At 57.9% G+C, this 22566-nt stretch overlaps 5 protein-coding genes across 5 annotated transcripts; 3 read left to right on the forward strand and 2 right to left on the reverse strand.

The window, feature by feature from the left end:
• Positions 1–1559: 1559 nt before the first annotated feature.
• On the reverse strand, positions 1560–3245 carry D7B24_008903 (uncharacterized protein; the record flags this gene model as incomplete). Its single annotated transcript, XM_028642985.1, has 1 exon — positions 1560–3245. The coding sequence occupies one exon, from the start codon at positions 3243–3245 to the stop codon at positions 1560–1562; it is 1686 nt and encodes a 561-aa protein (XP_028493364.1).
• A 3379-nt stretch (positions 3246–6624) lies between these two features.
• On the forward strand, positions 6625–9393 carry D7B24_008904 (uncharacterized protein; the record flags this gene model as incomplete). The annotated part of the gene is made up of 3 exons (XM_028642986.1): positions 6625–6703; positions 6778–8535; positions 8594–9393. 3 exons carry the CDS (start codon positions 6625–6627, stop codon positions 9391–9393), a joined length of 2637 nt encoding a protein of 878 aa, XP_028493365.1.
• A 1765-nt stretch (positions 9394–11158) lies between these two features.
• Positions 11159–16445, forward strand: D7B24_008905 (uncharacterized protein; the record flags this gene model as incomplete). The annotated part of the gene is made up of 8 exons (XM_028642987.1): positions 11159–11459; positions 11525–11585; positions 11656–12066; positions 12141–12272; positions 12797–12815; positions 12869–13778; positions 13846–14717; positions 14775–16445. The coding sequence occupies 8 exons, from the start codon at positions 11159–11161 to the stop codon at positions 16443–16445; spliced, it is 4377 nt and encodes a 1458-aa protein (XP_028493366.1).
• Positions 16446–17809: 1364 nt separating this feature from the next.
• On the forward strand, positions 17810–19738 carry D7B24_008906 (uncharacterized protein; the record flags this gene model as incomplete). Its single annotated transcript, XM_028642988.1, has 3 exons — positions 17810–19197; positions 19266–19489; positions 19554–19738. 3 exons carry the CDS (start codon positions 17810–17812, stop codon positions 19736–19738), a joined length of 1797 nt encoding a protein of 598 aa, XP_028493367.1.
• Positions 19739–20608: 870 nt separating this feature from the next.
• Positions 20609–22484, reverse strand: D7B24_008907 (uncharacterized protein; the record flags this gene model as incomplete). The annotated part of the gene is made up of 2 exons (XM_028642989.1): positions 20609–21856; positions 21918–22484. 2 exons carry the CDS (start codon positions 22482–22484, stop codon positions 20609–20611), a joined length of 1815 nt encoding a protein of 604 aa, XP_028493368.1.
• Positions 22485–22566: the final 82 nt, after the last annotated feature.

Here is a 22566-nt window from a genome sequence, read left to right on the forward strand (position 1 = left end):
GTGGGTCGTCGTCGAAGGTGGTGGTGCTTGTGGGAGGAATGGGGGAGGGGGTGAATTTTGGACCGATGCGCAGATCTGCGATCGTTTCAATGCATTGTTGGGGCAGTCGAAAGTCGATGGTGCCCGTTATCCTTCTCTTGATCGCTCAGTTGCTTGCTTGTCTGCTGGCTTGCCTCGTCTCGCTCTCCGTCTCTTGTCTTGCCTTGCCTTGGCGGATGGTGGCCCTGAGTCGTGATGTTTCCGCTCCCCCCATCAGGTTGTCATCACGACAACGACAAAATACCGATGAGCAGATGAAGGTGCGGCAGCGACAAGAGCTGCGAATCAGGACGAAGACGTGACGACAGGTTCGCAGGGAAAGGGGGCGAATAGAAGACAGAGCAGATGAGGCCCACGAGGAGGCCAGAGCATGTAGAAAGAAGTGGGAAAGTGTCGAGCTCGTCTGGGGGAGGGGAAGAGAGGAAAGCAGACCAGGATGACGAACAAGGCTGCCAAATCACAGAAAGCAGCTAATCATACACACCCCGGACAGTGCAGGAACCATGGGAGCAAGTGGGAAGGAGGGGAGGGTTTTCGCGGGATATACAGGCAGGCAGTATTTCTGACGAGACAGAGCCAGAACTAGAACTGGCAGGCAAGAGAAGAGACCACGAAGACGCTGCAAACATCGACAGCAACCAGGTGTCCCAATGTCAACACGACGACGACTTGCCTGACCTAGGTAGCTAGGTGACTTGACTATGCCTCAGAGGGGTGACAAGCGCCGTGCCCCGCCACCAGTCTTTCTTGGGGAGGCCGGTCAACCGAGCCTAGAACGATGATGGTGCAGATGGGTGTGGACCGATGGTGGCTCGTCACTGGTGGGCGCTTTGTTCTGCCTCTGCAGGGTGGCCTGGGGTGGATGTCAGTTGGTCTCGGCCTGGGTGAAGCGGCGCATGGAGGCTGGTTGAAGACAGGCAATTCAGGATTCGGGATACAGGGTCCCCATTGTTTTGTTGTGGGATGCGTCGCCCGCCCTGTGGCAGGTGCTTCTCAGTGCCCAGTTGACCTGGCGACGGACCCACCTGAGCTTTATCAGGATATTACCATTGGCTGCGACCCCGCTGCAGGCAGAGAGCTTATCGCAGCTCATTTTCTGGCCCCGTTTTAGGGAGCTGCTTCCAGCCAAGCTGCCACCATGTACCTTCTTACCTGCCTTGTAGGTACCCCGTGTCTATCTCATCGCAACCATCACCATTGTCTGACATGTGTTCTCCCCCCCCCCCCCCAGCCCATCCTTCCTTCAACCCTCGTGGAACATGGACAGCACCCTGCACTCACTGCATGGCAGCACACGTTCGACATGATAAGCGAGGCATCACAGCCACAGCCACAGTCACAGCTCTCGAGTCTCGTCTCGGGAAAAGCAACGTACGAAAACTGCCTGCCGACCTAGGTACCTTCTGTGGCTACCTAGCTACCTCGCGTCCAAAACACCAGAATGAGCATCCCGTGACAACCACAGACAACCCTCCTCACTTCAACGCCTGCGTACCAACCATCTTCTCCTGCTGCTGCTCCTAGCCACTGCCTACGCCTTCCGAGTCCGAGTCGCCAGGATGCAACTCGGCGGTGTCCGCCTTTGACTTGGCCCGCTTGGCCCGCTTCTGTTTCCCTACCTCCTCACCCTCGTCCTCTCCCTCCTGCTCCTCCTCGCCCACCGGGAAAGCCTTCATGAACTCAGTATACTTCGCCGGCATCTCCTTCTCGAGTTGCTGCATAATCCGCCTCACCATCGCCGTCGTCGCCGATGCCCTCTCCACCGTCGCATCCCTTTCGCTGCGCAGCTTGATAAAGTCGTCGTGCATACGTTGCATCCTCACCTCGACCGCCTTCACCTCGCTCTCCGTCTTGGCGCCCGAGTAGTACTGCTCGTACCGCGCCGTCGTCTGCTGCAGCTTCTGCCACTCTTTTTCCAGCAGCGACGCCTTCTCCCGCAGCTTGCCGTTCTCCGCCCGCAGCTCAAAGTTGGCAATCGACCGCATCTTGCCCTCGTGCAGCGCGTCCCGGAACTTTTGCTCCCAGTCCGACACCCGCGCCGGCCACGTCGGCGTCACCACCGACACCACCCCCGGCGCCGCCTCGAGACGCCGCGTCTCCGCCACCCCCGGGTGCTCGCCGTGCGCCGGAATCACAAAGATGGGCGACCGCGCCTTGCCCCGGAGCCGGATGTACCGTGTCTTGACGTCCCACACCACGAGGCCCGCGTCGTGCTGCTCCCCGCCCCGCCGCTCCTGCCACATTCGCTCTCCCGTGACCCCGTGCTCCCGCCACGCCCTCTCTCGCGGTTCGATCAGCGCCTCTTGCCGGTCGAGCACCTTGTGCACGTATTCAAACACGTCGTCGCCCGCGTTGCAGAGGATCCACCGGTCCTGCGGATACGCAATCTCGCGCCCATAGCTGCCCGCCCCTGACGACGCGCCCGCGCCTCGGGGCGCCATCATGGAGAGGTTCTGCATTGGGACAACGGCTTCGCCACGCAGTGCGTCGAGCGAGTTGCCGTACGCAATCTCGAGCTCGTGCATGCGCCCGACGAGGTGCTGGTTGAAGACGAGCCACTGGCCCAGCAGCGTGTTGCGTGCCGCCTGGAGCATCTCCGAATCGGCCGCCGCGTCTGTCGGCAGCAGCGACATGAGACCGCCCGTAGCGCTGTATTCATGATCAAGCATCTCCAAGCACTCGTTCGCGTGCATTGTGAGCGCATGGTGGGTAGCATATGGTCGTGGCCTCTGACCCTCCTTGTCTTGTCCTAGGTCGGCGTGTGTAGAAAGAGGACAGTGGTGGTGTGAGTGGCCCCTCTTCTCGCCCTTCACTTGGTTCATGAGCTCCGTCAAAGGCTTTTGATGCCACTCATCCGTGTTGGTGTAGGGCCGCGAGAGGTCGTTAAGCCAGTCGAAAGCTTCGTTCTCTCTGAACTCGCGAGTCGTGTGCCCACGGCCTCGGTTCTTGTTGTTGACCTCGCCAAATGCCGTGCTCACCGAAATATTTCTAATGAGAATGGCCAATGACTGTGCGTGCTGCTTCAAAGCCAGGAGTGTCGGCGCGCGCCCGGGTGTCGAGAGATAACCGCAGTTGACATGGGCATAGAGTTGATTTCCAGGCCCAAAGTGCTTTGTGTATCGCGACTCGTACGCTGTGGCATATTGAGTCTTGGGGACCGCCCCCGGGGCCTGTGTTGTTGGCGCTTCCGCCGGGGTCACTGTCATTATGCCCAGAGCTCAGGATTTGTGAAGCAACGTGAAAAACTCTTCCAACTGAGGCTTGTGTAGAGAGTGCCCGATCTCAGTATCGCGAATGATCAACAACGAGCAACGCAAGGAGTGAACCATCTCGGAGGGCATGTTTGTTTATCACAATCAACTTGACCAACAAGCCAAGATAAAGGGTATTCTGCCAATACTGTGTATAAGTCTAAACAAAGAAAGGATTCGAAGGCTTTTGACAAACAAACATCCAGGTGATTCGCTCTTCAAAGAAAGCATTTGTATTACCAAAGAAGTCATGGAATTAAACCGACAAAGGAGACAAAGGGTAAGGGTAAGCAAGGGAGCAAGACATGGGCCATTCGTTGTGCCAAGCCCCGAACGGTGGCAAAGGAGGTCAACAGTCTATCAACTGTGGCTCTAAGTGAGCATCGGAAGACGGAAGGAAGGACGACAGGAGACTGATCATGTCGGACGGGTATTGTGCCCGTTCACGAAGCCATTCAGAAACCGCTCACCAGGGCTTCCCATGCAGGCTCGTTGCTGCCAGATCGGGCCAGGTTGCTGGAGGCCCTGTACCCTTGCTGCAGACTGTCGAAAGCCGTGCAGCAACAGGTGGTGGTCTTGCATCAAGCGACGTGGACCTTCATTCGGCAATTTTAAATTGCGACGCGAACGTGAAAGAGCGAGTCGATCTTTGTGGCCCAAACACCTTGGGAACACTACCAACCCTCAGCGTCTGACCTTGTTGTTCATCATTCCTGGAGATCTGACGAGTAGACTTCTGAGACTTGCGGAAGGAAGAGTCCAGGAGTCTCAGGCGCGATGCCACGCTCGACGAGCTTGCCAGCACCTGTGCTGTATATGTAGCAGGCTGTCAGACATTTGGGCACCACGACGCATACAAGTAGATGCAAGTGGGTAAATCTGGGCCACCTCGGGCATGGAGGTGGCTTCGATAAAGGGTGACCACCGGCACTAGCCGCGGGGACGAGACCAGTCGATGCACGCTTCAGCTAGGGATGTTGTGTGGGAGTGTCTAAGCCACACCCATGTCGATGAAGGCCATTTCCGAGAAAGACACCGTTTGGGATGTTGGAGCACTGAGAGATGGCCACGCGATGGGTCACAAAGCCACCGATGCACAGATGGCATCGTTTGGGCAGGCGCCGTGTCACTGGGAGGCCTGCCAGGAACGTTCTCGACCTGCGCTGCGTCCCGCGAGCACCTTGTCGGGCGTGGTGCGAGTGCGGCAGTGTTTCCTGTGTGTGCTGCTCATCAGCTGAGTCGTCCTCAAATTGTCCAGACTATGGCAGTGATGAAGATGTCCAGCTGAGGCATGCCGGGCTATCGGCATTGGAATCGCGATCACGATGATGGAAAGGTTGTTGAAGTGGGGGGATAAACCAGGACGGACAACCGGCCAAGTGTTATCAAGGTTCACCATCGACAGGGCCGGAAATGGGAAGGTTTTGGTCAATCAGTCATTGGCGCCCCGTGGGCCAAGGTGGTAGGATGTGCTAGGCATGGAAAGGGTAAAGGGAGATGGACTATCTTTGCATTGATTTGGGTACTGACCTGACAGCACGCTCGCGTACACCGAAAACCGCCCGTCTTGTTTGGCAGTCCGCATGTCCTGTGTGAGGCATGACGAAGACGGAGACGCTTCGCCTACTATTCCATCACTATGCAACCGAGGAGGGGAATGAAGGCTCGGATGTCAGGGCATGTCATATGCAGACAGTGTAGGTGTAGAGGTTGGAGATGGAGCAGTTCATGGCCGTAGTGCACCACTCCTGTATTTACTGAAGTACATACGCGACGGGGATCCTGTCTCGATCGTTTCAAAGCAAAACCCTGGTCGATCGTGGACGCAGGCAGTCGGGGCATTTGCAGCGGCCTGGCCATCAGATAGGTTGCAAGGGATGTCCACACTCAAGGCGACAGGTAGAAGAATAAGGTATCATGATGTGATGGATTAGTGATGGTTGTTCCGGACACCTTCGCCTTCTCAGGGTCCTTTGAGTGGACGTGGTGTGAAGGGGACACGGCAGGCGCATCCATCCACCACCCTCAGGACTGCCACGATCATGAGCATGCTGGTCTGCTACTTTGGGAGGGAGTGTGGGGCAGGAGCTGCTGGTCAGCCAGCGTGAACGTTGATCGTCAAGGCAAGCACGAACGGTGTGGTGGGAAAGTCTTGACGCTTGGGCAACTTCCCACCTCGTCTTCCGATTCAATGGACGGCAGTGACCGTCATTGATGTGGAGACAGTCCAATTTCAGGAGATGCAAACTACAGCTTTGGGCAATAGTACCCACGCACCGACCAGCATCAGGCGGTCTACCACTGCAACAACCACCCACCGTCGCCCATTCCAGACCTTGGCGGCTTCCCTGTCCTGCGGAGAGCTGTCCAGCTTGACAGGGGTCCAGTTTCCCCTTGTAGCCAGTAATGGCCGGCTTGGCCCCTGTTGTCATCCCTCCTGCAAATCTGCGTCATAGAGGGCACCCCCGTCACGCTCGACCTTTGGAGTTCGAGGGGGAGGCGCAGAGGCTGCTCCAGCCTGTCCAGGCCAAGTTTCCCAGCTGCCAGCTCCCGGATCCCCAGCGCCAGTCACCCATCCCCCACCCAACCTGCAGTTCCCTCCCAGCACACCCCAGTTGTCCTGATGCATCAGAAAACCCTGATATTCCTTCTTAGATGGACCCTTATTAATTCGAGCGTGATTCCATCTCGTCTCGTCTCCTAATCTGGTCCACGAAGCAAGCGACCCTCTCCGTTGACTGCGACCCTGGTGCCAGGTTTTTCTGTTGTGTCCTCGACACACCATCAGGTACTCCATGCTCGGCGCGTACCGCAGGGGAATCTACGCCATCTCACAGCACAACCGAGACATCACTTTCCACCCGCAATCACAAGAGGAACGAAGGCCTGACGCTAGCAGCATTAGCTCGCTGTAGCTTGTCATTGACCTTGCCAACCTTTGGTCACTGGTAAAGGGTAGCACAGAAAAACAGAACGAAATCGACTGACGCATCACACCAACCGCGTCCTTCATCCTGCCCCTTCTTTCGTCGAGGGCAAGATCGACACGTCCTGATTGCGTCGCTTGGCTGTTGTTGCATGCAGTGCAGTACCTAGACCAAGCACCCGTTCCCCCCTGGTCACGTCACTGCCGTTTGCCAGCGTCACACAGATCGGCACCTGGATCTTGGCTCTCTTCCGCCTTTTTCTCCCTTGATCCCCCCTCTTAGTCGTCGACTTTCTTCCTCAAACTTGGAAGACCAACTTGACCCAACAACCTCTCATCGTTCCATTGGCGATCGGCTCGAGGTAACGACGATTCACCTCTAACGACGTCGCGCGACCGCTCGCAATCATGGACGCCCTCAGGTTCTCCAAGCGGCAGTCGCAGGGCGAAGCCCGCGACTCCAGCACGGAGACGGCATCACTCTCTGGTGCGTCCACAATACTCTCCGCGTCAAGACATCGTGAACTGGCGATGAATGCGCTTGCTAACACCAAGTCCCAGGCATGGTCTCAACTTTCGTGCCAGTCATAATCACTGCCACCGTGCTCTTCACCATCTTCCTTATTCTGCGCAGGAGCAAGCGCCGCTTCTACGCGCCCCGAACCTATCTAGGCAGCCTGCGTGAGCAGGAACGTACGCCCGCCCTGCCCAACGGTCTTTTCAACTGGATCGGCGCCTTCTGGAAGATTCCCGACATCGTCGCCCTTCAGTCCCAGTCTCTTGATGCCTACCTCTTCCTCCGCTTCCTGCGCATTTGCGCTACCATCTGCCTCGTTGGTCTCCTTATGACATGGCCCGTCCTGTTCCCCGTCAACGCGACAGGCGGCGGCGGCCAGAAGGAACTCAATATCTTGAGCATGTCAAACATTGACATCACCAAGTCTTCAAACAAGAACCGCCTCTACGCGCACGCGTTCATCGGCGCCCTCTTCTACGGTTTCGTTATGTACACCATCTTCCGCGAGTGCATCTTCTACATCAACCTGCGCCAAGCTTTCTTGCTGTCGCCCACCTACGCCAAGCGCATTTCCTCGCGCACCGTCCTGTTCACCTCTGTGCCTGCCGCCTACCTCGAAGAAAGCAAGCTGCGCAAGCTGTTCAGCGATTCGGTGAAGAATCTCTGGATCGCTGGCACCACGAAGGACCTTGACGAGCTCGTCGAGGAGCGTGACAAGGTTGCCATGAAGCTCGAGGGCGCCGAGGTCAAGCTCATCAAGGCCGTCAACAAGGAGCGCCTCAAGGCCATCAAGAATGGCGCTTCTGCCGAGAAGCCTGCTCCCTCCAACGACGCCGAGCCTGGTCAGGTCGCCGCTCGCTGGATTCCTCAGAAGAGCCGCCCTACCCACCGCCTGGGCAAATTCGGTCTCTACGGCAAGAAGGTTGACTCGATCGATTGGGCTCGCGCTGAGCTCCAGAGGCTCATTCCCCAGGTCGACACTGCTCAGGCCGAGTACCGTGCCGGCAATTATGCCAAGAACGGTGCCGTTTTTGTCGAGTTCTACACTCAGTCTGACGCCCAGGCTGCCTTCCAGGTCCTCACCCACCACCACGCTCTCCATATGAGCCCCAGGTACATCGGTATCACCCCGGGCGAGGTCGTTTGGAAGTCTCTGTCCATCCCGTGGTGGCAGAAGGTAGTCCGCAAATACGCCGTCACCGCCTTTATCACAGTTCTCATTCTCTTCTGGGCCATTCCTGTTGCTGGCGTTGCCATGATCTCTCAAGTCGACACCCTCAAGAAGGTCAGCTTCCTGACATGGCTCGACAAGATTCCCAATATCATCTTGGGTCTAGTCGGTGGCCTGCTGCCCAGTGTTGCCATGGCGATCCTGATGGCCTTGGTTCCCATCATCATGCGTCTCTGCGCCAAGATTGCTGGCGAGCCTTCTGCCTCGCGTGTTGAGCTCTTCACTCAGAACGCCTACTTCTGCTTCCAGCTCATCCAGGTCTTCCTCATCACCACGATCTCTAGCTCGGCCGTGGCTGCTGCCCAGCAGATCGTGGATGATCCTAGCTCAGTGTTCGACATTCTTTCCGAGGCTCTGCCCCGTTCCTCCCAGTTCTACGTCTCGTACTTCATCGTCCAGGGTCTGGGTATCGCTGCTAGCGTCGTTTCCCAGGTGGTTGGCTTCATCATCTTCACCCTGATCTACAAGTTCCTCACAAGCACCCCCCGATCCATGTACAACAAGTGGGCCCAGCTCAGCGCCATCTCCTGGGGGTCTGTCATGCCGGTCTACACCAACATCGCGGTCATTAGTAAGTCTTGGACTCGATGCCTCTGGCACAGGACTTGTGTGCTAACATGATATTCCAGGCATCGCTTACGCTGTGATTGCGCCCATCATGCTTTTCTGGTCGACAATCGGTATTGGCTGCTTCTACATGGCGTACCGCTACAACATCTTGTTCGTTACGGATACGAACATTGACACGAGAGGCTTGATCTACCCTCGTGCGCTCAAGCAGCTCACCTGCGGCGTCTACCTTGCGGAAATTTGCATGATTGGCATGTTCTCCGTGAAGAAGGCTCCCGGTCCTGTCGTCATTGCCGTTGTCCTGCTCGTTCTCACGATTCTGGGCCACATCACCTTCGCCAGTGCCCTCAACCCCCTGCTCTACAGCCTCCCCCGTACGCTGCAGGTCGAGGAGGAGCTTCTCCTGACCGGCGACGTCGAAGCTGCGGCTGCCGGAACCAACGGCGAGGGCGCTGCTGGCACACAGTCCAAGGCTGCCATTTTCAAGAAGGTCCTTCCTGGCAACGGCGACAACGTTGTCGAGAAGCGCGGCAACATCATCACACGCTGGCTCAAGCCGTGGATCTTCGCCGACTACCACACCCTCCGTGCGCTGGTGCCCCACGACCTTGTCGATGTCGACCAGCTGTATTCTGAGCAGGTGGAGAAGGACGCCTACTTCCCTCCCTCTGTCACCAGCGCGACTCCTCTGTTGTGGATCCCCGAGGACAAGGCTGGTGTCTCTCGTGATGAGATCATCCAGACGAGCAAGGTCATAGGCATCACCGACGAGGGGTGCACGCTGGACGACAAGAACAAGCTTCAGTGGGACGCCGAGGGCGCACGACCACCCATTTGGGACGAGAAGATTTATTATTAGGATGTGCGAATCCGGCATTATAGGCAAGTGCAGAATAAGCAATCGCGCCTTGGGTGCCTGGTTTTGCGAACATTTGTTGCGTATCAAATCCATAAGAAAGGGAGAGGAGTACAGGTTCACAAGTTGAATAGCGACACCGTTGGCTTGGGGATTCTTTGATGAATCGCAGTGCGGAAGGCGGGGGTTATGATACCCACAATGAATTCTTTTTTGTTAGTGCAATACATCTAATACTGAACCGCAACACTCTCTGCGTGAATGATGTGTCAATGTGGCGTGTATTCGAGTCGAAGGGTGACCCAAAGAGCAAGACTGGTCGATCCCGATTGCTGCAATGATGTACATGTATAACGACCACGAACCGTGTCACCCCTTTCGCAAATTTAGTCAGCGGCATCCGGCCCTCGTCCATGGTTGCTCGCTCGTTGCCCGGTCTCACTGTTCACGAATCGGCCCTGCTACCTCGGAATCTTCCGTAGGACTCGACGGAGGGGATGCTGTGCCAGGGGCACTATACACTTCTGCGTGCGTCACCAATGTCAAACATCGGGCACTTATCGTGTCATGAATTACATCTATTTGTTAGGCACCAGGGTGAGAAATGGTAGTGGAAAGGCTATCCCCAGACTGAGAAGGCTCACACGTGAGCATTCTGTAGCAAGGGAATCGAGAGAATCCGGCGCGGGCTGCGCGAGTCGTGAAACGCGGACTTGGGAAATGTGGTGTGGATAGGCCGCGGCGGAGTTGGAGTCGCGCGGGCTTCGGTGTTCAGAAGCCTTTTGCTTGCGCGATTGCACAGCAGCCGCGCAATGGCCAGGGATAGGAGGAGTTCACACCAGCGCCATGACGTGTGTCATTGGATGGAAAACAGGGTGCGGTCCATGCTGACCCTAGGTAAGGAACCTAGAAGGCAGATGAGACGGCACTGATATGCAGGACCATTGTGTTGAGCCTCATACAAACAGGGGCCCGTTGAGTGGCTGTTTCAACCACGACCGCGATGGTACATTTGCTTGCGATTTCGTGGGCTCAATCATACTTTGCCTTACGCAGGCACGATGATGAAGCTGACGAGATGATTCTGTTGAATACCTTGTCCTTCCTGAGCTGTGGCTAGAAGGATGATGCTCCGACAGTGAGTACCGGCCGGCACTGGCTACGGCCCCCGTCACCCAAGGCTCACTGGCCCTCTACCTATGCAAGGAACGCCTGCTCGTATAGTAGCCCTATAATCATTGAGAACTGCCGAGTTTACTTCGTCAGAGCCCCGCCCGGCTTTCGACGGAATCTAAACACATGGTGGCTATGAATCGTTGTTTGCATTACCTTTCAGGATCCTTGCCCTTGCCCCCTTTCCATACCTACCTAGGTTCCAATCGCCAAGGGACAACACAATCAACACGCTTGAGGGGGCTGAGCCTTGAGACTTCGTATAGGCGCATGTATCAATGTCGAGTGAAAGCCTGACGTTGCGTGGGTCACCCGAACGGAGGCGGTCGTCATTCTGTTTGACCGACGACCCGCTCGGCCACTGCCGACATATCCGCCTTTCACCGGCGTCGATGGATGGACTAATAAGAAGACCCGTCTCCGTCTAGAATTGAGGATAATAGTTGTAGGTCTGGCACTAGACGAGCCACGCAGAGAACATCGCGATATTTTTGAGCATACCAAAGTCCCGACTACCTTTCGACAAGATCACAACGAGTACAATCTACTCGCCTCCATCAGCACCCATTCAAGGAGGTCCTGATAGTCGAACATCATGGTCTCAACTCCTCCGCCAAATCTGATTCCCTTTGGCGCTGACGCCAATTGCACCCTTGACCTCTGTCCTTTGGAATGGAGCATCCTACGATATCAGCCGTCGATCGCGGCGAACACGGTCTTCATCACGTTATTCGGCGTTTCAATGGCCCTGCACATCATTCAGGGGGTTCACTATAAAACTTGGACCTATGCGAGCTGCATGGCAGCCGGGTGCATTCTCGAGATCGTCGGCTACGTGGGCCGGTTGATACTGCACCACAACCCCTTCAGCTTCGAGGCCTTTCTCATGCAGATCAGTGAGTTTGCCGTCTCACGACTTGCGTCTGACACTACATGGCAGGAGTCTAACTCTAGCTATTAGTTTGTATCACCGTTGCTCCCGTGTTTTTGTGCTCAGCAATCTACATTCTTCTCTCCCAGATGTAAGCCGGCGCCTCCTTCTCGCTGTCGTTCATGCTGCTCTCGGCAGGACTGATCATTACATCTCACCAGGATCAACTGGAGCGACCGCTCGATATCCCGCTTTGACCCGCGCGTGTTCTACTGGATCTTCATTCCCGCCGACATCATCTCCCTCGTTCTGCAGGCCACGGGTGGCGCCCTCTCAGCCGTCGGCACCGAGGAGGACGAGGTCCAGAACGGGGTTGACATTTCCCTCGCCGGCCTCAGCATCCAGGTGATCGCGCTGACGACGTTCGTGTGTCTCTTCGCCGACTATCTCATTGCGTACTTTCGCAAGCACGGCCAGGAGGTTACGCGGCGCATGAAGGTCTTTCTCTTCTTCCTGTTCCTGGCTGTCATCTTCATCCTGATCCGCTGTGCGTACCGCATCGTCGAGCTCAAGGACGGGTATCACGGCGTCGAGTTCCGCAATGAGGCCAAGTTCATCGCCCTCGAGTCATCGTGAGTCTCCAGCGCCTGCCTGAACACTGACGTATCCACTCTGGGCTTTGTTGCTGACCGGCTTTGGGTCTCAGGATCATGACCGCTGCCATCTTTCTGCTCAATATCGCACATCCAGGCAGAGTCTTCGACGTCAGGCAGAAGACAGGCAAGGACTCCAGCTCGTTTGAGATGCGGGACCTGCCTAAGACGCAGACCCAGGGCAAGTCAGAGAATAACGATGATGCTGCGACATTGGTCTGATGGTCTCCCGTATGTACATGTTTCAGGAATGCCAGGAAGCGGTGCAGGTGCTATTCATCTAGTGCGATGTGGATATCGATGCGATAAGGCGCCGGGCGAAGGCCAGCCCAGGGAAACTGAGGTCGTATTCTCGAAATCCGAGGTAATGGCAGATGGATGATCTATAAAGGTTACTGCGGTACAATGTCGGGCGGCGTGGTAAGTTTTAGACGACGTCTCCATCACTGACTTTAGAAGAAGATAGATGGAAAAGAAGAATAGATAGATTGCCATGACGAGAGTATTTCGAGTGCGTGGGAGCAACAGTTCTCGCACAATTAGTGCTTTCCTACCCAGGTACCTACCTACCGTAGGTACCTTAGTCTGATAGAGGTTGCAGCCTTGCGATGGAGCACACATCACTCCTTCCAGATTCCCTTCATCAACCTATAGCCAGAGCTTTGAATGGCAATACTTCATTTATATGCAATACCGACTGATTGAACAGTCTGACCTTCGCGCATCAAGTGTCAAGTTGGCTGTAGAAGTCGATACCACGCTGCTGTGAACGTGGGTCGAGTATACTCATCACGTGATGACATCACCGTGTCTTCCAGATCGGCACAGCAACCACAAGATGTCGCTACAACCACCCCCCGCGGACATCACTCCCACACCCTCACCAAGACGACCCCAAGCCGGCGCTCTCTCTTCGCATGTCCGCTCACCAGCGATCGATATCGCCTCGTTCTGGCTTGACCAGCCAGATCACGACCAGCAATCGCCCACCGCCAGGCACCAACTCACGCGACTTCTCTGCCGTCGCGCTTGCGGTGGAGGGAACGCCTACCGGAGCGGCATCATGGCAGAGGCCCTCCTTGGCCTTGCCCCATCCTCGCGACTCGACGACACGCACACGAACAAGATCCAGATACAGCACCCCGATCAGATTCAGGACCACCTACGCCGCGCCATTGAGTACAATGTTCGCCCGACACGCGCTGAGCACGTCTCTGTCACCCTTGATATTCGCAACACGGTTCAGTTCACTCTAGGCAGTGCCGACAACGACACACCAGCGCCGCCCGCCAATGCCAATGCCAAAGCCAATGCCAATGCCAATGCCAATGCCAACGCCAATATCGACCCAGCACTGGACGGGGCGCCGCCGCCGCCGCCGCCGCCGCCGCCTGTTCCAGCAATGGCATCTACGGCACCCAGGACGGTGCGCGTCAACGACGCGCTCGCCAACCAGCCCCAAGATGACCCCTCGCTGCAGCGGTCCGTGGCCAGCCACATCGTCGAGCTTCTGGCCGCCGTCGACGGCGCAACCTGGGCCGTAAGCGACATTTCACGCGGGCCTCAAGGATGGACCGTCACGTATACCTGCAAACACTCGCTCGCAGCTTGGCTGAAGCAGCACCGAAAGAACCCGGACAAGGGCCTCATTGGCGACTACAGCCAGAAGGATCCCGAGATGGCCATATTCGGTACGAGTCTTGCACGCCCCTTTTGCGCCCTTGCCCGCGTCGTTAAGCTGACTGAACTCACGCACAGCACGCCCGGCGTTCGACTGCCGCGGCTCCCTGACCGTGGCTTTTTCTAAGAGCGCCCGCGTCGTCTCCGTCAAGTACGAGCACACGCCCTTCCACAAGACGGTCAAGGAGATGGCCGAACACTTCCGACCGCCGCCGCCGCCGATGCCCACAGTCGCCGCCACCGCCGAGACGACCGAGACGACGAAGAAGACGCCCAGGAGGTCAAAGGCCGCAGCCGAGAACGGCGATGGCAACGAAGGCGAAGGAGGGGCAGCCGGCCAAACGAAGAAGACGCCCCGAAAGCGCAAGTCAGATGTCGACGGAGCGACCTCGACAAAACGGAAGCGCAAGAGCAAGTCAGGCGCCGGCCAGAACGCCACTGATGCGATCATGGTCCCTGCGACGCTCGACGGAGCTGATGGAAACACACAAGCCCAGACGAGGGCCGACGAGGTGGTACAGAGCAGCGTGCACTCGCACGCACTGCTCAACGTGCCACCGGCCGAGGCGACCAGACGCCGCGAGACGGCTATCCGGCTGCTGTCCGAGGGTGGGGTCGAGCCTGAGACGTTGTCGACCGACCAGTTTAGCATCTTTGCGAATCAGTCGCCGGACCTGCAGAAGGAGTCGCTCATCATGCTCGCGAGGTACGGCGCTGAGCGTCTTCGCATCGTCCACCCCAAGGACCAGGCTGCTTCCGAGACGCCCAGTGGTGGCGAGAGCTCGACTGAGCAGACCCCGCAGCCAGCGAACGGCGAAGCCGCTGTCGAGCCTGGTGCGAGCAGCGTCGAGCCGACCGTAGCTGTCGGCAATATTGCAGGCGGAAAAAAGGCGGCGAAGCCCAAGCTCACGCGAGGCGCTTGCACGCCGTGCCGCTCCAGCCGCACCAAGGTACGCAATCCGTGGTCGCGGCCAGTGTTGGCGAATTTGCTACTAACACAACAAAAGTGCGACCGTACAAAACCGTCATGCGACGCCTGCATCGTCGCTGATATCAGCTGCGAGTATCCCCTCCAGCAGAATCGCGGACCCAGGGGCGAGAGCAGCGCCAAGCCTGCCAAGCCAAGAAAGTCTGCTGCACGAATCGAACCAGACACAGAGCCTGAGGAGGTCGAAGATCCAGAGCCCGACGACATCGAGACCATTGACTACACTTCGAACATGCCCGTGGCCAGCATGGTCACGCCAGCAGCAGACTTGAGTACTCAAGATTACTTCAACACGGGCTCCGGGGGCCTATCGTTCCCCCAGACGAACCACCCCGACGTGCCGGTCATCAACCCTTCCAGCGTGACATACCCAGCACCACCGCCAGCTGCCGAGGAAACATACTCTGAAGTACACGCTGGCGTCGTGTCGCCGCCGAAGCCGCGGCAGACAAACGGTCGCCGCAGCCTGCCTTCAGGTCCCACCCAAGCGGCGCCGGACGCCGAACAGACGCAAGCTCAGGTCGACTACGCAAGTGGCTGGCAGCAAGGCGCATCCAATGACGCCGCCCGGAGCGCCAGCACACGGTCGCCTACTCTCGCCAAGCAAGCAGCGAGGCAGCATCAGCAGCACCAACAACCCTCGCCGACTATTCAGCCCGCACAAACCGTTACCCCGTCCCAGACATCTCCCTTTCAGGTGCCTGCGCAGACTGCCAGAGTCAAGTCGCGGACCGGGCAAAGGAGCCAGACCCCGCATGGCATCCAGCGCACGTCGACGCCGTCGCACCACACGGTGCAGCAGACCCGATCGCCTGCAGCCCCGCCCCCGACCGTCGCCACACCGCACTACAGCGCCGCGGCCGACCTGACGGCCCTGTCACAGCAGAGCGCGTACAGCGTGCGCTATTCGAGCGCAGCGGACCAACAAACTGCGCCGATGCGACTCGGGTACGAGCCATACTCGGTCCAAACCGCAGCCTCCAGCTCCACGTATCCCGCGCAGAGTGCCTACAGCAACAGATCATCATCCACATCCCACCTACCTACGGTTCAGGCTCCTCAACAACCAGCCACTTCAGACTACAGTACGACGACGGCGGCGGCCGACCAGACTTGGCCGGACTCCCATGGTCGCGCCGGCCAAACCTACAGCACCGGCACATCGAGCGCCTCGACCTCAGCCCAGCACCAACACCACCAGTCTACGTCTCTGCAGCAGTTTGACATGCGCTCCAAGGGTCCAGGACACCAGCAGCCTCGTTCCCAGCAGCAACAGCAGCAGCAACAGCAGCAGCAACAGCCATATGGGAGCTACACCCCTCAGCAGCAGCACCAGCAGCAGCAGGCGCAGACGTCTACATCGTCCCGACAGCAACAGGGTCACGAGCAGACGCAGTCCGCCGCCCAGCAGCAGAGTTCATGGTATGGCAGCTTCGGGTCCGGCTCTTCTTCCTTTGTACCTGCCAACGCGACACCCGGGTATGGTAGCCGTAGCAGCGGTGCTGCGGGGTACGGGAGCAGCACCGCGAGCACGGCGTCTTACGGCCAGCAGCAACACCCTCAGCAGCAGCAGCAGCAGCAGCATCGACAGCAACAGCACCATGGCCTGTCTAACATGCCGGCCCACGGCTACGGTGGAGCGGACGGTGATATTTATGATCTTCTCAAGGCGGGCATGAATTCGCGGTAGGGAATGCGCGGACCTTGCGTGAATACTGGTAATTGGGCATCAACCTTCATCTCGGCATGCGACAGCAAGGCGTACGGATCTTTTCGGGGACTTTTCGGGGAAAGAGTTCAGCATGAGATGATAAAATGGGTGAAATGAGTCGAAGACTGACGACTGCATCAGGACGGCAGAGGGAGGTCTTCTCGACAGAGCATAGCGTACTCATCGAGGCCTTCACGATTTCTGCCAGGGTTGGAAGGCGCGTTACTTGCTATGCTATCTGGGATAGGTTGCGTGAAACGGAGCTCGACACGCAGGTGTTGCCGATCGATTTCCGAGGTAGCATTGGACCAGATGGGGTGACCAGATGGAATCATTGGGAGGCAAGACTACCAAACATGCTGGATCAGCATTTTTTCATCTACCTTGCTGCGCCTGACCCGGGCTTTCGTGATCCTCCTTACCCTCGATTAAAGCCAGGGAGCCTGCCTTACTGGATCTGTCATTTTTCTTCCTGAAAGGACAAGAAGTACCCTCCAACAGCTTAGGCTCGGAATGAAGGTACTGCGGACCGGTTGCCTGCGCTGCCCGCCAGCTGTGCCACCGCTTCATGTCTTGCCGTGCCGTTGCTTGTCCAGAGCGGACGCGGCGGCTGTGTCGCGGAACTCATGTGCTGACACAGACGTGCCTCGGACTCGGGTGGCTCGCACTCGGCACCCCCCTCCCCACCCCCCGCAGTGGTGAGCGTACTCGGCATCTCGGACTCGGGCTCGAGTGTTGATGGTTCCCTACTCGAGGAATCCTTCTGATGACACGTCAGGCACTTTTGTTGTCGGCTCGCGTGGCACAGTACCATTCACCCCCCCCCGTTGCCAGGACTGAAGATGGCAAGGTGCCCGGCTGAATGGTGACGAACGCCACACGGCGCCGAGTTCGACTGCCCTTGCTGCATGCCCTGGATCCCAGCCAGATGGTCATCTGCTGAAGCTCACCAATCAACAAAGAAACACAAATCCTCACTTCCCCAAAACTCGACGCCGCACGGAATTGCAAGGTTCCTGTTCCTAGCCAGAGCAGGGGCTCAATTGCTGTGCAGCAACTTGTCCCATCTCATCCTCGGGTCTCTCAGACACATCAAATGATATTCCCGTCCTCGAGGCCTGATTTCTCCAGCTCGGTCCGCGGTCCGTTGTGCCAATGAATACAAGCCGGGTCGGGGCAAGGTTTTTGATCCCACCGGCGTGCCCGGGACGATGATGGTTCAGGGAGGATCTCCAGATGGACATAAATGGGATCGCGAGGACGCACATCTCCTGCCGAAAGCTTCTGTATCTTTCGCCACAAGTTCCAGCATAACCAAGCGCTCTGTGGTTAGCCTAGCCAAGATGCTCTTTGGATCCTTGACCTCCCTGCTCGCCATCGGCGCAACCCTCCACCTGGTGGAAGCCGCCACATCTCCGCCCAAGGCCAAGACTGTCAACGGCACCTATGTCGGGTATGACCTGCCCGAGTTTCAACAGCAGGTCTTCCTCGGTATCCCCTATGCCAAGTCGCCACCGCTGAGCAATCCCGAACCGCTCACAGAGTCGTGGAAGGGAACACGGTCGGCCCAGAAGTACGGCAACATCTGCCCCACGCAGTCTGACGAGAGAATCTTCAAGGCAGTCAATGCCACCTTCTCTCACGATTGTCTCAACCTCAACATCATCCGGCCCGCCAATGTGCGCGCTGGAGACAAGCTTCCCGTTGCCGTGTGGCTCCACGGTGGTGGCTTCTTCGCAGGCTTCGGCGCAGAGAGCAACACCAACACGTCGTACGTGATCAGGGCCAGTGTTGAGAACAAGACGCCCATCATCACCATTACCCTCAACTACCGTCTCGGATTCCTGGGATTCCCAGGTGGACCACAGGCAGTGGCGGCGGGCATCACGAACCTTGGTCTCAAGGACCAGCGCATCGCCCTCCGATGGATCCAGGAGAACATTGCAGCGTTTGGTGGTGATCCTGCCAAGGTCACCCTGTGGGGTCAGTCTGCAGGCGCCATTTCCATCACGCACCAGATCCTCGCATACGGCGGCGAGGATTCAGGTCTTTTCCGCGGTGGCATCGCTGTCAGTGGTACGGCTGGATACGGCACCAACAGTCTTTTCCCCCTAAGCACGCACCTGACGGACGGCTATAACCACATTGCCAACGCATCCGGCTGTGCGGGCCCCGAGATTGATGACAGTCTCGAGTGCCTCCGAAAGATCGATGCCTTTACGCTGTACCAAGCTGGCTGGGATGCCGTCAACGCAGGTCAGGCAAAGGGGGAGATTGCCCTCTACTGGTGGCCAGCTGTCGACGGCGACTTCATCAAGGAGCCGCCTGTCTCGCAGCTCGATGCTGGCCGTTTCCCGCGAAACATCAACCTCATGACGGGTGCCAACAGCGACGAGGGCCTTCTCAGCATCCACGTGCACAGCGCTGGCCTCAAGACGGAAGAACAGCTGAAGGACCGCCTCCATTTCTATTTCCCCACTGCGCGTTCCAGCACCATCCAAAAGATCCTTTCGGCATATCCCGTGGATGCGCCTTCGTCGCCCTACTCTCTGCCCATGAAGGGTGCCGACGGAAAGGACCCTTTCTGCGAGGCCATGCAGGTGGCTAATCTCACGTGCGAGCCGCAGACAAGGCGCATGGCATCGATTCTCGGCGACTTTGCTTTCATCTCGAGGCGACGGCATTCGGCCGAATCGTTCGCCAAGTACGGTGTTAAGACGTACAGCTACAGGTGAGGCGGGTCGAGACGGGACCGGTTGGCATCTCGCAGAGCAACGCTAACTAACATGGACGGTGCAGATTCGACACTGACCCAACGGACATTCCGATCAGCGAGGTCTTGGCGCCGGGCTTCGCCACGCACGCGAGCGAGTACACGTACTTCTTTGGCTTCCCTCCCGATTACAACATGTATGAGCGCAATTCGCCGGTCGTCAACGTCAGCTCGCACCTGAGGCTCTCCCGTGGCATCGTTGACAAGCTTGTGTCCTACATTGCAACAGGGGACCCCAACACCAAGAAGGGTAAGCACCGGCTTTTCAGCTGCGTGCCTGGCAGTAGAGAATCGTGGCTGACCATGCTCGACAGTTGATTTCATGCCTAAATGGACACCCTACAATGTCAATTCGCCGAAGAACATGCTGTTCAACGCCACAGCGTCGAACAACAAGATCAATGTTCGTCTTGAGGAAGATACCTGGCGCAAGGAAGGCATGGCGCTGTGGTCTGAGTACGCCTTCGAGCTGGACCCCGGGAGCAAGTGGAGGCGGTGATCGGATCGTGACAGTGATCTGACGGTCGTACTCAACACGTAATCGTAATCGTAAATTGGATGATGGCTGAAGTCAATTGGGGGCCTCTATCGGGCAGTCAAGTATTGAGGGGTCGTTCAGAAAACGAGACGCCTAGCTGGAGGATCACGCGTTGTGCTGATATCAGTCCATGTTGATGACGATGATGGAGAATATCAGTCTATGTTGTTGGTGATGGAGAAATATCCAGAGTAATTTCGAGATAGATAATGAGCACCATCCCCTCGCTGTGTCGATATCGTACCGAATTCACAAGTACCGCGTATGTTGAGTGCGCTAGAGGCAGGAATGCCACATGACACCTTCCTGTCGGAGATGCCAAGTCTCCCACCTGCCTCGTCACAAGTGCTCAGCTGACAAGCAAAGTAAAAGGCTTCCCGTATATTCACGCAGCAGTCAATTAATTGATACAGTGTAGAAGTGCATCTGGAGAGATTTCGTCGTACCAGCCAACATCTACAGTCTTCTTGTATGTCTATTGCTCTAGTGAGGCTGCCGTACCCCCTAACGGTGAGGTCTTTCCAGGACAGTCCAATGTGAGCCCAGGGGTGGAAAGATCGAGAGAGGGCTGTGCCGCCGAGCGGGGTGCTCTGGTGGTGGAAGACAGTGGTGAGCTTCTTTTGTGGTTATGTTTAAAGAAGGAATCTCTGTGGACATCTGTCCGTCTCCCTCCTCTTTCGGAGTTGGTGCTCTTGGCGATGGTCACATCGGCTCACCGTTTGCTTGTCACGGCCACCACTAGACTCCCGTGGAAGGAAACGACAACAAAAGAGCTGAGATGTTTTGATTTGAGGATGGGTATGTGGGTAGGTAGGTAGCTGTCTGGGTATCTCATAGTGTAGTGGCATCCTCGTCTGCAGCCTCGACGACTCTCTTACCACTCGTAATCTCCCGCCTCGACTTTCCTTCCCGCCCTTCCATAAAAGGCACCAGAAACCGCGAGAGGCCCGACTCGACATCAAGGTCCCTCCGCCTTGCCTCCTCCAGCAGCGACCACACACGCTCATCCTGCGCGTCGGCGGCCCGCCGCACGAGCAGCACCGCCGTGTCCCTCGACAGCCACGTCTCGTCTTCGGGGCCCAGCAGCTCGACGCACCGGAACGCCTGTTCGACGTCCCTCACATCTGCGAACGCGCGGATGGCCCGGTCGAATGCCGCCCTGTCCGCGCGCAGGGCCGTCGTGGGGTTCTCCTCGACGAGAAAGCGCAAGGCCCTCGTGTCCTCGCACGCGGCGAGCAGGTGCCTGAATGTCGTCTCGTCGGCGAGCGCCTGCGTGTACCGGGGCATCTGCTTGTAGACTTGGAGAGCGGCGTCGAAGCCCTTCGCCACGACCGTGGCCTCGACGATGACGTTCAGCGCCTGGATCGGCACGTCGTAGTCCGGCACAAGCGCGGCGAGCCCCTCGAGCGCCCCGTCCAGCAGCGCCGGCTCGGCCTTGAGCCGCGCGTAGACGGAGCGTGTGCTCCCCTCCGGCGCGACCCCGAGCGCCCGGAACATGATGCACAGCAGCCTCAGCGCGTTGGGGACGTCCCAGGCGTTGGCGTAGCTGTCGATGAGCGCTTCGTAGTGGTGCACGCCGAGCTTGGCGCCGCGCGCCGTCAGCACGCCCATGGCTGCCGTCGCGAGGTCCGGGTGACCGCCGCGCGCCGCCGTGTCCAGCACGGCGAGCAGCGTGCCGTCCGAGACGCGGCGGCGGTCGTGCTCGAGAAAGCGGCCCCAGATGTAGGACGTGCCCTCGACGTGCGAGGCGGCGGCGCAGGCGTCGAGCAGAACGTGCCACAGGGCCACGGGAACGTCCTCACTCGTGGCATGGCGCTTCTCGTGAGCGAGGCGGACGGCCTCGTCGAGGAAGCCACGGTGGGCAAATGCGAGGACGAAGACATCGAAGAGACGTGGTGGCACCCCGGTGTTCTTGTCGAGGAGCTCTTCGGCCTTGTCAAAGGCCAGCTCGTACTGGCCGTCACGGAGGAGGCCGAGAGCAACATTGCAGTGGCCGGAAAGGGTGATGGGCGTCCAGGACTCTTGCATGGCCCAGAGAATTTCGTTGCGAAGGAGGTAGTTGGGGTGGATGGCGAGAGCCTGTCTCTTTTAGCTTTACATGGCGAGAGATAAGGGGGGGATCCTGTCGCCTCAGACATACCTCGAGTGCGTCGTGACAGAGCTGTGCGCCAGGATTCATGCCCAGCTGGTGCATCTCGGCAAGGAGCTGGGCGATCATGTCGGCTGATCCATTGGTATCTCGCGCGCAAGCGATGAGGCATTCGTAGAGCGCTGGGCTAGGTTGTTGTCCTCTGTCTTGAATGAGATGCCGTACGATAGCCGCCGCCGTACGAAAGCTGTCCGGTATTGTCTGGAGCTGGCGTAGTGCTTCGAGCATATCGGGGACGGAGGCCATCGGTAGGACATCGCGGTCGAGGATTGTCGGGGGAGGGGCCTTCAAAATCGACCGAACACGAGCGTCGTTGACAGCACCTGCCGCTTCATATGCCACAGCGCGCACAGGGATGGCGGAGGACGCATAGCGACGATATGCTGCGGTCTGCACGCGTCTTGGGGCCGTGACCGAGAGGCAATCTCGTCTTCGAGTCGTCGCATGGAGTGTCCGGGGGACGATCGGGGCGTTGAGTACTCTAAAGGCGAGGACGGGGTCCACGGAGGGACAGAGGCAGCGCCATAGTCCGTCAAAGGCAACCCGCGAGCCTGACATTAGGTCGGTCGTGCTTGCTAGCGCAATTGAGGCGTCACGCCTTTCCCCGTAGACATATCTTTCGAGAGTGATGGCAAAAGCT

The sequence above is a fragment of the Verticillium nonalfalfae genome (assembly GCF_003724135.2).
Source record: "Verticillium nonalfalfae strain VnAa140/NRRL 66861 chromosome Unknown scaffold_83, whole genome shotgun sequence".
Taxonomy (NCBI): domain Eukaryota; kingdom Fungi; phylum Ascomycota; class Sordariomycetes; order Glomerellales; family Plectosphaerellaceae; genus Verticillium; species Verticillium nonalfalfae.